This window comes from Panulirus ornatus, chromosome 41 (assembly GCF_036320965.1).
Source record: "Panulirus ornatus isolate Po-2019 chromosome 41, ASM3632096v1, whole genome shotgun sequence".
Classification (NCBI taxonomy): Eukaryota; Metazoa; Arthropoda; class Malacostraca; order Decapoda; family Palinuridae; genus Panulirus; species Panulirus ornatus.
Genome location: NC_092264.1, coordinates 19,966,573 through 19,980,718, shown reverse-complemented (window position 1 = coordinate 19,980,718; position 14,146 = coordinate 19,966,573). Strand labels below are relative to the sequence as shown.

Here is a 14,146-nt window from a genome sequence, read left to right as displayed (position 1 = left end):
TTTGAAAACCTCTGCAAATCTTCACCTTCATCACAAAATAATGGTGAAACATCCCTCCATCTGCCTTTCTTAGCACATATACATCCAAAAGTCTCTCTTTTACATGTCTATCAATTAACATTTAACCCAACAATGCCCTTCAACCATCTCTCCTTCTCACAAATGTATTCTTATGTATATCTCTTTTTAAACAAGGTATTCCCAGTCACCAGTCTTTTTTCAGCACACAAATCCACAAGCTGTTCACCATTTCCATTCACAACACTGAATACCCCATGTACACCAATTATACCCTCAACTGCCACATTACAAGTATTAAGGAGATGGTCATGATTAGGGCTTTCAGAAGCCCGTGCCATCTCAGTTACCATAAGAAAAGACACATGAATGGGCACTGAGACTGTGTGTACTTGATGCATGTATGACAGTGTGAATCAAATTCAAGAAAGATATTACAGTAAAACAAATTTAAGTGACTTCTGATCCAACAAGAACAACAATACTAACTGTAAATACCATGAATATGAGGAATAATTAAAACTCAATTTTGACACATCTCCCAGACAAAAAATGCTTGAAAGCTGATAATTTTTTTGTAAATGATTTGCATAATATTTTCATCCAGAACACTTTATTCTTTGCTGGGACACTTTGGTCTGTGGAGAAAATGTAATACAAACCAGTATTTCCACTGTCTAGTAGTTCCACCATCATATCTGTTGACCCATCCTGACTCAGGTGACTCACTTTCAGCATGACCTTCGATCCGACGACAGGATGCCCATCTAGTGTCACCTCAGCAAACACAATCAGTGGTGTCGACTCAGGCTCAAGGGGAATATGACCATCATTATTAGTGTACAGCCTCACTTCTACTCCAATACTGTCTTGTTTTCTCTCATATAAGTCAACTCTTATTGTAAATGGAAATTCGATAGAACTGGTGAGAAACTTGAAAACATAAGTCAGCTCTCCATCACCTTCTTTCTCAACTACTGCCCAGAACCGCTGGTTTGTGTCCCTAATAATGTCTATTTCTTCACCAGCACGATTAGTTACCTCCACCACCTGCAAAGAAATGTAAAGTATCAAAAACTTGACATAAGTGAAATTCTTATAAAGTCCAGTTTCTTGAGGATATGACTGGAAGTGATTTTTCTTTTCTTAATAATCAATGTAAGTACTTGCACTACCACCAATGCATAAAAATAAGGGGACTGTCTTTTAGACATGGCAATATGTTCAGAATGAAATACATAGTGCCATACACTTTAAAGTTTTTTTCATACGTGATAGCTGTTTCCCTCATTAGCAAATTAGCGCTAGGAACAGATGAAGAAAGCTGCATTTGCTCATATCCATTCTCTAATTGCTTTGTATAATGCACCCAAACCACAGCTCCCTATCCTCAATCAAGCCCTACAGACCTTCGTATGTTTTCTCCTGCCACTTCACATGTCCTTGTTCAGTAAGGCAGCTCACCAATCCCAATAAACCATTGTTCCAATTTACTCTATCCAGTGCATGCCTTCCCCCTCCTGCATATGTTCAGGCTCCAATCAAAATCTTTTTTACTCCATTCCCAAATCTCTGACTTGGTCTCCCCTTCAGCTTGTTCTCAACCTCTTCTCACTCATTCTCTCCATATGTCCAAGCCATTTCAACACACTCTCTTCTGTTCTCTCAACCACACTCACTTTATTACCAGCTAGAGGTAAAAACATTCTTGATCGTGTCCTAACCAGTAACCCAATCAGCTCTAGCAAAGTAGGTAAGAGTTTGTCAAACAAAAATCACAGTTTGAGTAGATCAGAGATAAATCAAGATTATGAAATAAATGACAACAAACTCTTGATCCCAGATTACGGGCAAGCAAATTTTGAAAACAGTAGACAAGAAATTCACAGTACCAATTGGAAAAAACTTCTTGATGTTTACAAAGTAGAGGAAATGTGGAATAATTCTAAACATGCAATACTCAAGATTGTAAACATACATATTCCATGAATTACAAAGAGAGCTTGCAATATTTCAAAAGCATTATGGATGAATAGGAGCATGGAAGGACTAATTCACCAAAAGCAGAAAACATAAGAAATTCAAATCAATGGGAACCAATGAAAATTGCCAAGAATTAATCAAAATCCAAAGAGAGTGTAACAAGGTCATAAGACACAGTAAAAGTGATGAAGAAAAAAGAATATCCTTCAAAGTTAAGAATAATCCTAAGGAATTCTTCAAATATATAAGACGAAGGAAGACAGTAAAAGAAGGAATTGTACCATTAAAAAATGAACATGGCACAGTAACTACTGACGACAAGTGTTTCAATATCTTATCTTTCAATTTTGAAAGAAAAAAGTTTTTGGTATTTTTCTCAGGAAAAGAAAATTCCTTTATAAACCCATTGTAAGGAGTATTTTTCATGCTGAATACAAATCTGGTGTTAAAATAGCATTAAGTCCTCTAAAAATTTTTTTTTTTTTTGCTTTGTCGCTGTCTCCCGCGTTTGCGAGGTAGCGCAAGGAAACAGACGAAAGAAATGGCCCAACCCACCCCCATACACATGTATATACATACGTCCACACACGCAAATATACATACCTACACAGCTTTCCATGGTTTACCCCAGACGCTTCACATGCCTTGATTCAATCCACTGACAGCACGTCAACCCCGGTATACCACATCACTCCAATTCACTCTATTCCTTGCCCTCCTTTCACCCTGCTGCATGTTCAGGCCCCGATCACACAAAATCTTTTTCACTCCATCTTTCCACCTCCAATTTGGTCTCCCTCTTCTCCTCGTTCCCTCCACCTCCGACACATATATCCTCTTGGTCAATCTTTCCTCACTCATTCTCTCCATGTGACCAAACCATTTCAAAACACCCTCTTCTGCTCTCTCAACCACGCTCTTTTTATTTCCACACATCTCTCTTACCCTTACGTTACTTACTCGATCAAACCACCTCACACCACACATTGTCCTCAAACATCTCATTTCCAGCACATCCATCCTCCTGCGCACAACTCTATCCATAGCCCACGCCTCGCAACCATACAACATTGTTGGAACCATTATTCCTTCAAACATACCCATTTTTGCTTTCCGAGATAATGTTCTCGACTTCCACACATTCTTCAAGGCTCCCAGAATTTTCGCCCCCTCCCCCACCCTATGATCCACTTCCGCTTCCATGGTTCCATCCGCTACCAGATCCACTCCCAGATATCTAAAACACTTCACTTCCTCCAGTTTTTCTCCATTCAAACTCACCTCCCAATTGACTTGACCCTCAACCCTACTGTACCTAATAACCTTGCTCTTATTCACATTTACTCTTAACTTTCTTCTTTCACACACTTTACCAAACTCAGTCACCAGCTTCTGCAGTTTCTCACATGAATCAGCCACCAGCGCTGTATCATCAGCGAACAACAACTGACTCACTTCCCAAGCTCTCTCATCCCCAACAGACTTCATACTTGCCCCTCTTTCCAAAACTCTTGCATTCACCTCCCTAACAACCCCATCCATAAACAAATTAAACAACCATGGAGACATCACACACCCCTGCCGCAAACCTACATTCACTGAGAACCAATCACTTTCCTCTCTTCCTACACGTACACATGCCTTACATCCTCAATAAAAACTTTTCACTGCTTCTAACAACTTGCCTCCCACACCATATATTCTTAATACCTTCCACAGAGCATCTCTATCAACTCTATCATATGCCTTCTCCAGATCCATAAATGCTACATACAAATCCATTTGCTTTTCTAAGTATTTCTCACATACATTCTTCAAAGCAAACACCTAATCCACACATCCTCTACCACTTCTGAAACCACACTGCTCTTCCCCAATCTGATGCTCTGTACATGCCTTCACCCTCTCAATCAATACCCTCTCATATAATTTATCAGGAATACTCAACAAACTTATACCTCTGTAATTTGAGCACTCACTCTTATCCCCTTTGCCTTTGTACAATGGCACTATGCACGCATTCCGCCAATCCTCAGGCACCTCACCATGAGTCATACATACATCAAATAACCTTACCAACAAGTCAACAATACAGTCACCCCCTTTTTTAATAAATTCCACTGCAATACCATCCAAACCTGCTGCCTTGCCGGCTTTCATCTTCCGCAAAGCTTTTACTACCTCTTCTCTGTTTACCAAATCATTTTCCCTAACCCTCTCACTTTGCACACCACCTCGACCAAAACACCCTATATCTGCCACTCTATCATCAAACACATTCAACAAACCTTCAAAATACTCACTCCATCTCCTTCTCACATCACCACTATTTGTTATCACCTCCCCATTTGCACCCTTCACTGAAGTTCCCATTTGCTCCCTTGTCTTACGCACTTTATTTACCTCCTTCCAGAACATCTTTTTATTCTCCCTAAAATTTAATGATACTCTCTCACCCCAACTCTCATTTGCCCTTTTTTTCACCTCTTGCACCTTTCTCTTGACCTCCTGTCTCTTTCTTTTATACATCTCCCACTCAATTGCATTTTTTCCCTGCAAAAATCGTCCAAATGCCTCTCTCTTCTCTTTCACTAATACTCTTACTTCTTCATCCCACCACTCACTACCCTTTCTAATCAACCCACCTCCCACTCTTCTCATGCCACAAGCATCTTTTGCGCAATCCATCACTGATTCCCTAAATACATCCCATTCCTCCCCCACTCCCCTTACTTCCATTGTTCTCACCTTTTTCCATTCTGTACTCAGTCTCTCCTGGTACTTCCTCACACAAGTCTCCTTCCCAAGCTCACTTACTCTCACCACCCTCTTCACCCCAACATTCACTCTTCTTTTCTGAAAACCCATACAAATCTTCACCTTAGCCTCCACAAGATAATGATCAGACATCCCTCCAGTTGCACCTCTCAGCACATTAACATCCAAAAGTCTCTCTTTCACGCGCCTGTCAATTAACACGTAATCCAATAACGCTCTCTGGCCATCTCTCCTACTTACATAAGTATACTTATGTATATCTCGCTTTTTAAACCAGGTATTCCCAATCATCAGTCCTTTTTCAGCACATAAATCTACAAGCTCTTCACCATTTCCATTTACAACACTGAACACCCCATGTATACCAATTATTCCCTCAACTGCCACATTACTCACCTTTGCATTCAAATCACCCATCACTATAACCCGGTCTCGTGCATCAAAACCACTAACACACTCATTCAGCTGCTCCCAAAACACTTGCCTCTCATGATCTTTCTTCTCATGCCCAGGTGCATATGCACCAATAATCACCCATCTCTCTCCATCAACTTTCAGTTTTACCCATATTAATCGAGAATTTACTTTCTTACATTCTATCACATACTCCCACAACTCCTGTTTCAGGAGTACTGCTACTCCTTCCCTTGCTCCTGTCCTCTCACTAACCCCTGACTTTACTCCCAAGACATTCCCAAACCACTCTTCCCCTTTACCCTTGAGCTTCGTTTCACTCAGAGCCAAAACATCCAGTTTCCTTTCCTCAAACATACTACCTATCTCTCCTTTTTTCACCTCTTGGTTACATCCACACACATTTAGGCACCCCAATCTGAGCCTTCGAGGAGGATGAGCACTCCCCGCGTGACTCCTTCTTCTGTTTCCCATTTTAGAAAGTTAAAAAAATACAAGGAGGGGAGGATTTCTGGCCCCCCGCTCCCGTCCCCTCTAGTCGCTTTCTACGACACGCGAGGAATGCGTGGGAAGTATTCTTTCACCCCTATCCCCAGGGATAATATATATATATATATATATATATATATATATATATATATATATATATATATATATATACACACACATACACATACATACGCACATATACACACACACACATACATATATATACATATGAAAAATGTAAGAAACAATTTAGAAAACTGAAACTTCTAGCTTGAAATGAAATGAAATAATGAATGTCACATGATGGTTCAACCTCTGGCTATGGAAAAAGGAAATGTATAATTTATTTACACAAACGTCAATAGTAGTTCTCATCAATTTCACCACTGTATCAATAAGCTTCAATGTCTAAGCTACATTTTTTTCCAATTTCACTATTTTCTTGTCAAAGCACCATGTATGAAAACTATCACTCCAGTAACACAACTATAAACATTTACTTCCCCTTTAAAAAAGTTCTGGGGAAGTCTGTCTCGATACACTGCAGGACACTCTACCACCTGGCGAGGTTTGTGTTGCAATGGTTCTTGATTCACAAACGTAGCAATATCACTGGTGGGCCAAGGTAGTTCCGTTGGCGAAGAGGAGCTCATGAAACATGTCGGAAAGCATGCTACTGCAGGCAGGAGTGAAGGCTGATGCAAACTGGTATCGCTCTGAATGATGTGATGGGGATGAGATGATCCTCTGACTCACGTCCTAGAGATCCGATCCCACAGGGCGGACGAAGCTTAAAGCAGAAGTTAGTAGGTGTGACAGTGGAACTGGAGGTCGTGGTGTTCTCCACGAACAAGCTGACGATTTACCTGAACTATTATCTACAATTTTTGGTATTTTTCTCAGAAAAATAGATTTCCTTTAAAAACTCATTTTTTTTTTTTTTTTTTTATACTTTGTCGCTGTCTCCCGCGTTTGCGAGGTAGCGCAAGGAAACAGACGAAAGAAATGGCCCAACCCCCCCCCCATACACATGTACATACACACGTCCACACACGCAAATATACATACCTACACAGCCTTCCATGGTTTACCCCAGACGCTTCACATGCCTTGCTTCAATCCACTGACAGCACGTCAACCCCTGTATACCACATGACTCCAATTCACTCTATTTCTTGCCCTCCTTTCACCCTCCTGCATGTTCAGGCCCCGATCACACAAAATCCTTTTCACTCCATCTTTCCACCTCCAATTTGGTCTCCCTCTTCTCCTCGTTCCCTCCACCTCCGACACATATATCCTCTTGGTCAATCTCTCCTCACTCATTCTCTCCATGTGCCCAAACCATTTCAAAACACCCTCTTCTGCTCTCTCAACCACGCTCTTTTTATTTCCACACATCTCTCTTACCCTTACGTTACTTACTCGATCAAACCACCTCACACCACACATTGTCCTCAAACATCTCATTTCCAGCACATCCATCCTCCTGCGCACATCTCTATCCATAGCCCACGCCTCGCAACCATACAACATTGTTGGAACCACTATTCCCTCAAACATACCCATTTTTGCTTTCCGAGATAATGTTCTCGACTTCCACACATTTTTCAAGGCTCCCAAAATTTTCGCCCCCTCCCCCACCCTATGATCCACTTCCACTTCCATGGTTCCATCCGCTGACAGATCCACTCCCATATATCTAAAACACTTCACTTCCTCCAGTTTTTCTCCATTCAAACTCACCTCCCAATTGACTTGACCCTCACCCCTACTGTACCTAATAACCTTGCTCTTATTCACATTTACTCTCAACTTTCTTCTTCCACACACTTTACCAAACTCAGTCACCAGCTTCTGCAGTTTCTCACATGAATCAGCCACCAGCGCTGTATCATCAGCGAACAACAACTGACTCACTTCCCAAGCTCTCTCATCCCCAACAGACTTCATACTTGCCCCTCTTTCCAGGACTCTTGCATTTACCTCCATTACAACCCCATCCATAAACAAATTAAACAACCATGGAGACATCACACACCCCTGCCGCAAACCTACATTCACTGAGAACCAATCACTTTCCTCTCTTCCTACACGTACACATGCCTTACATCCTCGATAAAAACTTTTCACTGCTTCTAACAACTTGCCTCCCACACCATATATTCTTAATACCTTCCACAGAGCATCTCTATCAACTCTATCATATGCCTTCTCCAGATCCATAAATGCTACATACAAATCCATTTGCTTTTCTAAGTATTTCTCACATACATTCTTCAAAGCAAACACCTGGTCCACACATCCTCTACCACTTCTGAAACCGCACTCATTATAAGAAGGCTTTTTCATGCTGAATACAAATCTGGTGATAATATGACATTTAATCATCGTCATCATATTTAATTAAGCTGTTAAATCAAGTCAATTTAAAGATATTTTTTGTTCCCTTGCATCATATTTACTGAGTATGTATCAGTAACAGAGAGGATTATGATATATGTTGAATGATTATTTCAAGTATAGAAATGTTTGAATATCTTGCCTTTAAATTTTGGAAAAAAAGTTTTTTGAGCTAAAAAATCTGATCTATTACCTTCAATTTTTGGTATTTTTCTCAGAAAAATAGATTTCCTTGAAAGACTCAATATGAGAAATATTTTTCCTGCTGCATACAAATCTGAGTTTAGAATAACATTTAGTCATCTTTCTGACATTCAGTTAAGCTGTAAAATGATGTCAATTTCAGAATATTTTCTGTTCATTTGTATCATATTTACTGAGCATGTATCAGGTATTGAGAACATTACGATATATTTTCAATGATTATTTCAAGTATAGAAGTGTTTGAATATTTCATCTTTTAATTTTGAAGCAAAAAATTTTTTGAGCTAAAAAATACCCTGAACTGTTACCTTCAGTTTTTGGCATTTTCGTAAGAAAATAGATTTCCTTTAAAAACTCATGAAAAGTTTATTTCATGCTTATACAAATCTGGTGTTAGAATATTGTATAGTCGTCTTTATGACATTCAATTAAGCTGTTAAATGAATTCTATCTTAAATACTTTCTGATTGTGTGCATCAAATTTACTGGGTATGTAACAGTGACTAAGAGCATTATGGTATATTGTCCATAATTATTTCGAGTATAGAAGTGTTTGAATATCTTATCTTTCTATTTTAAAACAAAAAGTTTTTGAGCTAAAACATACACTGAGCTATTACCTCAAATTTTGGCATTTTTCTCAGTTAATAGAATTCCTTTAAAAACTCATTATAAGAAGTATTTTTCAAGTTGAATACAAAGCTGGTGTTAAGATATTGTTTAGTTGTCTTTATGACATTCAATTAAGCTGTTAAATGTGTTTAGTTGTCTTTATGACATTCAATTAAGCTGTTAAATGAAGTCAACTTTAAAATATTTTCTGATCCTTTGCATTGTACTTACTGGGTATGAATTGGTAACTGCAAGGATTATGATATATGTTCCATGATTATTTCAAGTATAGAAATATTTGAATATCTTGTCTCAAAATTTTAAAACAAGAAGTTTTTTGAGCTAAAAAATCTGAACTATTACCTTCAATTTTTGGTATTTTTCTCAAAAAAATAGATTTCCTTTAAAGACTCATAATAAGAAGTATTTTTCCTACTGAATACAAAGCTGATGTTAAAATAACATTTAGTCATCTTTATGACATTCAATTAACCAGTTAAATGAAATCAATTTTAAAATATTTTTTGTTCCTTTACATTGTAGTTACTGATTATATATCAGTAACTGAGAGCATCATGATATATTTTCCATGATTATTTCAAATATAGAAGAATTTGAATATCTTATCTTTCAATTTTGAAGGAGAAAAGTTTTTCAGCTAAAAAAAACCTGAACTATTACCTTAAAGTTTTGACATTTTTCTCAAAAAAAAAAAAAATTCCTTTATAAACTCATTATCAGAAGTTTTTTCATGCTGAATACAAATCTGGTGTTAAAATAATGATTAGTCCTCTAAAAAATACCCTGAACTATTACCTACAATTTTTGGTATTGTTCTCGGAAACATAGAATTCCTTTAAAAACTCATTATAAGAAGTATTTTCAATGCTGAATAAAATCTGAATATGACATTTAGTCATCTTCATCATCTTTAATCAAGCTCTTAAATGAAGTCAATTTAAAGATTTTTTGTTCCTTTGCATTTACTGAGTATGTATCAGTAACTGAGAGGATTATGATATATGCTGAATGATTATTTCAAGTATAGAAGTGTTTGAATATCTTGTCTTTAAATTTTGAAACAAGAAGGTATTTTGGGCTAAAAAATCTCCTGAACTATTATCTTCAATTTTTGGTATTTTTCTCAGATAAACAGATATCCTTTAAAGACTAAATATACGAAGTATTTTTCCTGCTTAATACAAATATGGTGTTAGAATAATGTTATGACATTTAGTTAAGCTGGAAAATGAGGTCAATTTTAAAACATTTACTGAGTATGTATTGGGTACTAAGAGCATTATGATATATTTTCCATGATTATTTCAAGTATAGAACTCTTTGAATATCTTATCTTTCAATTTTGAAACAAAAAGCTTTGGGAGCTAAAAAATACTTTCAATTTTCGGTATTTTTCTCAAAAAATGAATTTCCTTAAAAAACTCTTTATAAGAAGTATTTTCCATTGAATACAATTATGATGTTAGAATAACCTTTAGTCCTCTTAATGACACTCAATTAAGCTGTTGAATGAAGTCAATTTTAAAATATTTCTGTTACTCTGCATCTTATATACTGAGTATGTATCAGCAACTAATAGCATTATGATATATTTCTCATGATTATTTCAAGTACTGAAGTGTTTGAATATCTTATCGTTCAATTTTGAAACAAAAAGTTTTGATGCCCAAAAATAACCTTCAATTTTGGGATTTTTATCACAAAAAAAAAATTTCCTTTATAAACTCAATATATGAAGTACTTTTCTTGCTGAATACAAATCTAGTGTTAAATATAATTTAGTCGTCTTTACAACATTCAATTAAGGTGTTAACTGAAGTCAATTTCAAAATGTTTTGTGATTCTTTGCATCGTATTTACTGGGTATGAATCGGTACCGGAGAGCATAATGATATATGTTAAATGATTATTTCAAGTATAGGAGATTAGAAAGGGTAGTGAGTGGTGGGATGAAGACGTAAGATTATTAGTGAAAGAGAAGAGAGAGGCATTTGGACGATTTTTGCAGGGAAATAATGCAAATGACTGGGAGATGTATAAAAGAAAGAGGCAGGAGGTCAAGAGAAGGGTGCAAGAGGTGAAAAAGAGGGAAAATGACAGTTGGGGTGAGAGAGTATCATTAAATTTTAGGAAGATAAAAAGATGTTTTGGAAGGAGGTAAATAAAGTGCATAAGACAAGGGAACAAATGGGAAAATCAGTGAAGGGGGCTAATGGGGAGGTGATAACAAATAGTGGTGATGTGAGAAGGAGATGGAGTGAGTATCTGGAAGGTTTGTTGAATGTGTTTGATGATAGAGTGGCAGATATAGGGGGTTTTGGTCGAGGTGTTGTGCAAAGTGAGAGGGTTAGGGAGAATATTTGGCAAACAGAGAAGAGGTAGTAAAAGCTTTGCAGAAGATGAAAGCTGGCAAGGCAGTGGGTTTGGATGGTATTGCAGTGGAATTTATCAAAAAAGGGGGTGACTGCGTTGTTGACTGGTTTTTAAGATTATTTAATGTATGTATGACTCATGGTGAGGTGCCTGAGGATTGGCAGAATATTTGCATAACGCCATTGTACAAAGGCCAAGGGGATAAAAGTGAGTGCTCAAATTACAGAGGTATAAGTTTGTTGAGTATTCCTGGGAAATTAATGGAAGGGTATTGATTGAGAGGGTGAAGGCATGTACAGAGCATCAGATCGGAGAAGAGCAGTGTGGTTTCAGAAGTGATAGAGGATGTGTGGATCAGGTGTTTGCTTTGAAGAATGTATGAGAGAAATCCTTAGAAAAGCAAATGGATTTGTATGTAGCATTTATGGATCTGGAGAAGGCATATGGTAGAGTTGATAGAGATGCTCTGTGGAAGGTATTAAGAATATATGGTGTGGGAGGCAAGTTGTTAGAAGCAGAGAAAAGTGTTTATCGAGGATATAAGACAAGTGTACGAGCAGGAAGAGAGGAAAATGATTGGTTCTCAGTGAATGTTGGTTTGCGGCAGGGGTGCGTGATGTTTCCATGGTTGTTTAACTTGTTTATGGATGGGGTTGTTAGGGAGGTGAATGCAAGAGTTTTGGAAAGAGGGGCAAGTATGCAGTCTGTTGTGGATGAGTGAGCTTGGGAAGTGAGTCAGTTGCTGTTCGCTGATGATACAGTGCTGGTGGCTGATTCGGGTGAGAAACTGCAGAAGCTGGTGACTGAGTTTGGTAAAGTGTGTGAAAGAAGAAAGCTGAGAGTAAATGTGAATAAGACAAGGTTATTAGGTACAGTAGGGTTGAGGGACAAGTCAAGTGGGAGGTAAGTTTGAATGGAGAAAAACTGGAGAAAGTGAAGTGTTTTAGATACCTGGGAGTGGATTTGGCAGTGGATGGAACCATGGAAGTGGGAGTGAATCATAGGGTGGGGGAGGAAGCGAAAGTTCTGGGAGTGTTGAAAAATGTGTGGAAGTTGAAAACGTTATCTTGGAAAGCAAAAATGGGTATGTTTTCAGGAATAGTGGTTCCAACAATGTTATATGGTTGCGAGGCAAGGACTATAGATAGAGTTGTGCGGAGGAGGGTCGATGTGCTGGAAATGAGAGGTTTGAGGACAATATGTGGTGTGAGGTGGTTTGATCGAGTAAGTAATGAAAGGGTAAGAGGGATGTGTGGTAATAAAAAGAGTGTGGCCAAGAGAGCAGAAGAGGGTGTTTTGAATGGTTTGGTCACATAGAGAGAATGAGTGAGGAAAGATTGACAAAGAGGATATATGTGTGAGAGGTGGAGGGAACAAGAAGAAGTGGGAGACCAAATTGAAGGTGGAAAGATGGAGTGAAAAAGATTTTGAGCGATCAGGGCCTGAACATGCAGGAGGGTGAAAGGCCTGCAAGGAATAGAGTGAATTGGAACAATGTGATATACCGGGGTCGACGTGCTGTCAATGGATTGAACCAGGGCATGTGAAGCATCTGAGGTAAACCATGGAAAGTTTTGTGGGTCCTGGATGTGGAAAGGGAGCTGTGGATTCGGTGCATTGTACATGACAGCTAGAGACTGAGTGTGAACGAATAAAGCCCTTGTTGTCTTTTCCTAGCACTATCTCATGCACACGCGGGGGGAGGGGTTGTCATTTCATGTGTGGTGGGGTGGCGACGGGAATGAATAAGGACAGACAGTATGAATTATGTACATGTGTATATATGTATATGTCTGTGTGTGTATATATATGTATACGTTGAGATGTATAGGTATGTACATGTGCGTGTGTGGACGTGTAGGTATATACATGTGTATGTGGGTGGGTTGGGCCATTCTTTCGTCTGTTTCCTTGCGCATTCTCTCTAACGTGGGAGACAGTAACAAAGTATAATAAATAATAATATATTTTTCCTGCTGAATACAAATCTGGTGTTAAAATAACATTTAGTCATCTTTATGACATTCAATGAAGCTGTTAAATGAAGTTAATTTCAAAATATTTTTTTTCCTTTGCATCATATTTACTGATTCTATATCGGTAACTGAGAGCATTATATATTTTCCATGATCATTTCAGATATAGAAGTATTTGAATATATCTTTCACTTTTGAAACAAAAGGTTTTTCAGCTAAAAAATACCCTGAACTATTATTACCTTAAATTTTTGAAATTTTTCTTAGAAAAACAGATTTACTTTAAAAGCTTATTACAAGAAGTATTTTTCATGCTAAATAAAAATATGGTGCTGAAATATCGTTTAGTCTTCTTAATGACACTTAATTAAGCTGTTACATGAAATCAATGTCAAAATATTTTCTAATTTCTTGCATTTTATTTCCTAGGTATATATAAGTAACTGAGAACATTATGGCATATTAACCATGATTATTTCAAGTATACAAGATTTTGATTATCTTATCTTTCAATTTTGAAACAAAAAGTTTTTGGAGCTAAATATTACCCTGAAGTATTTATTACCTTCAATTTTTGGTATTTTTCTCAGAAAAATATATTTCCATTAAAAACTCATTATAAGAAGTATTTTTCATGCTGAATACAAATCTGGTGTTAAAATAATGTTTAGTCATCTTAATGACACTCAAGCTGTTAAATGATGATTTCTAAAATATTTTCTGCTCCTTTGCATCATATTTACTGGATATGTATTGGTAACTGAAAGCATTATGACATATTTTCCATGATTATTTTAAGTACAGAGGTGTTTGAACATTTTATCTTTCAATGTTGAAACAAAATGTTTTTGGAGCTAAAGAAAACTCCAGAACTA

The 14,146-nt window shown here is 37.4% G+C and overlaps 1 protein-coding gene across 1 annotated transcript in view; it reads right to left on the bottom strand.

The window, feature by feature from the left end:
* Window positions 1-534: 534 nt before the first annotated feature.
* LOC139761770 (uncharacterized) overlaps window positions 535-14,146 on the bottom strand; it is a 122,221-nt gene continuing 108,609 nt past the window's right edge. Inside the window, exon 11 of the mRNA XM_071686207.1 lies at window positions 535-1,070. Within this exon, the coding sequence (XP_071542308.1) occupies window positions 535-1,070 (536 nt within the window). The remainder of the gene's footprint in view (window positions 1,071-14,146) is intronic.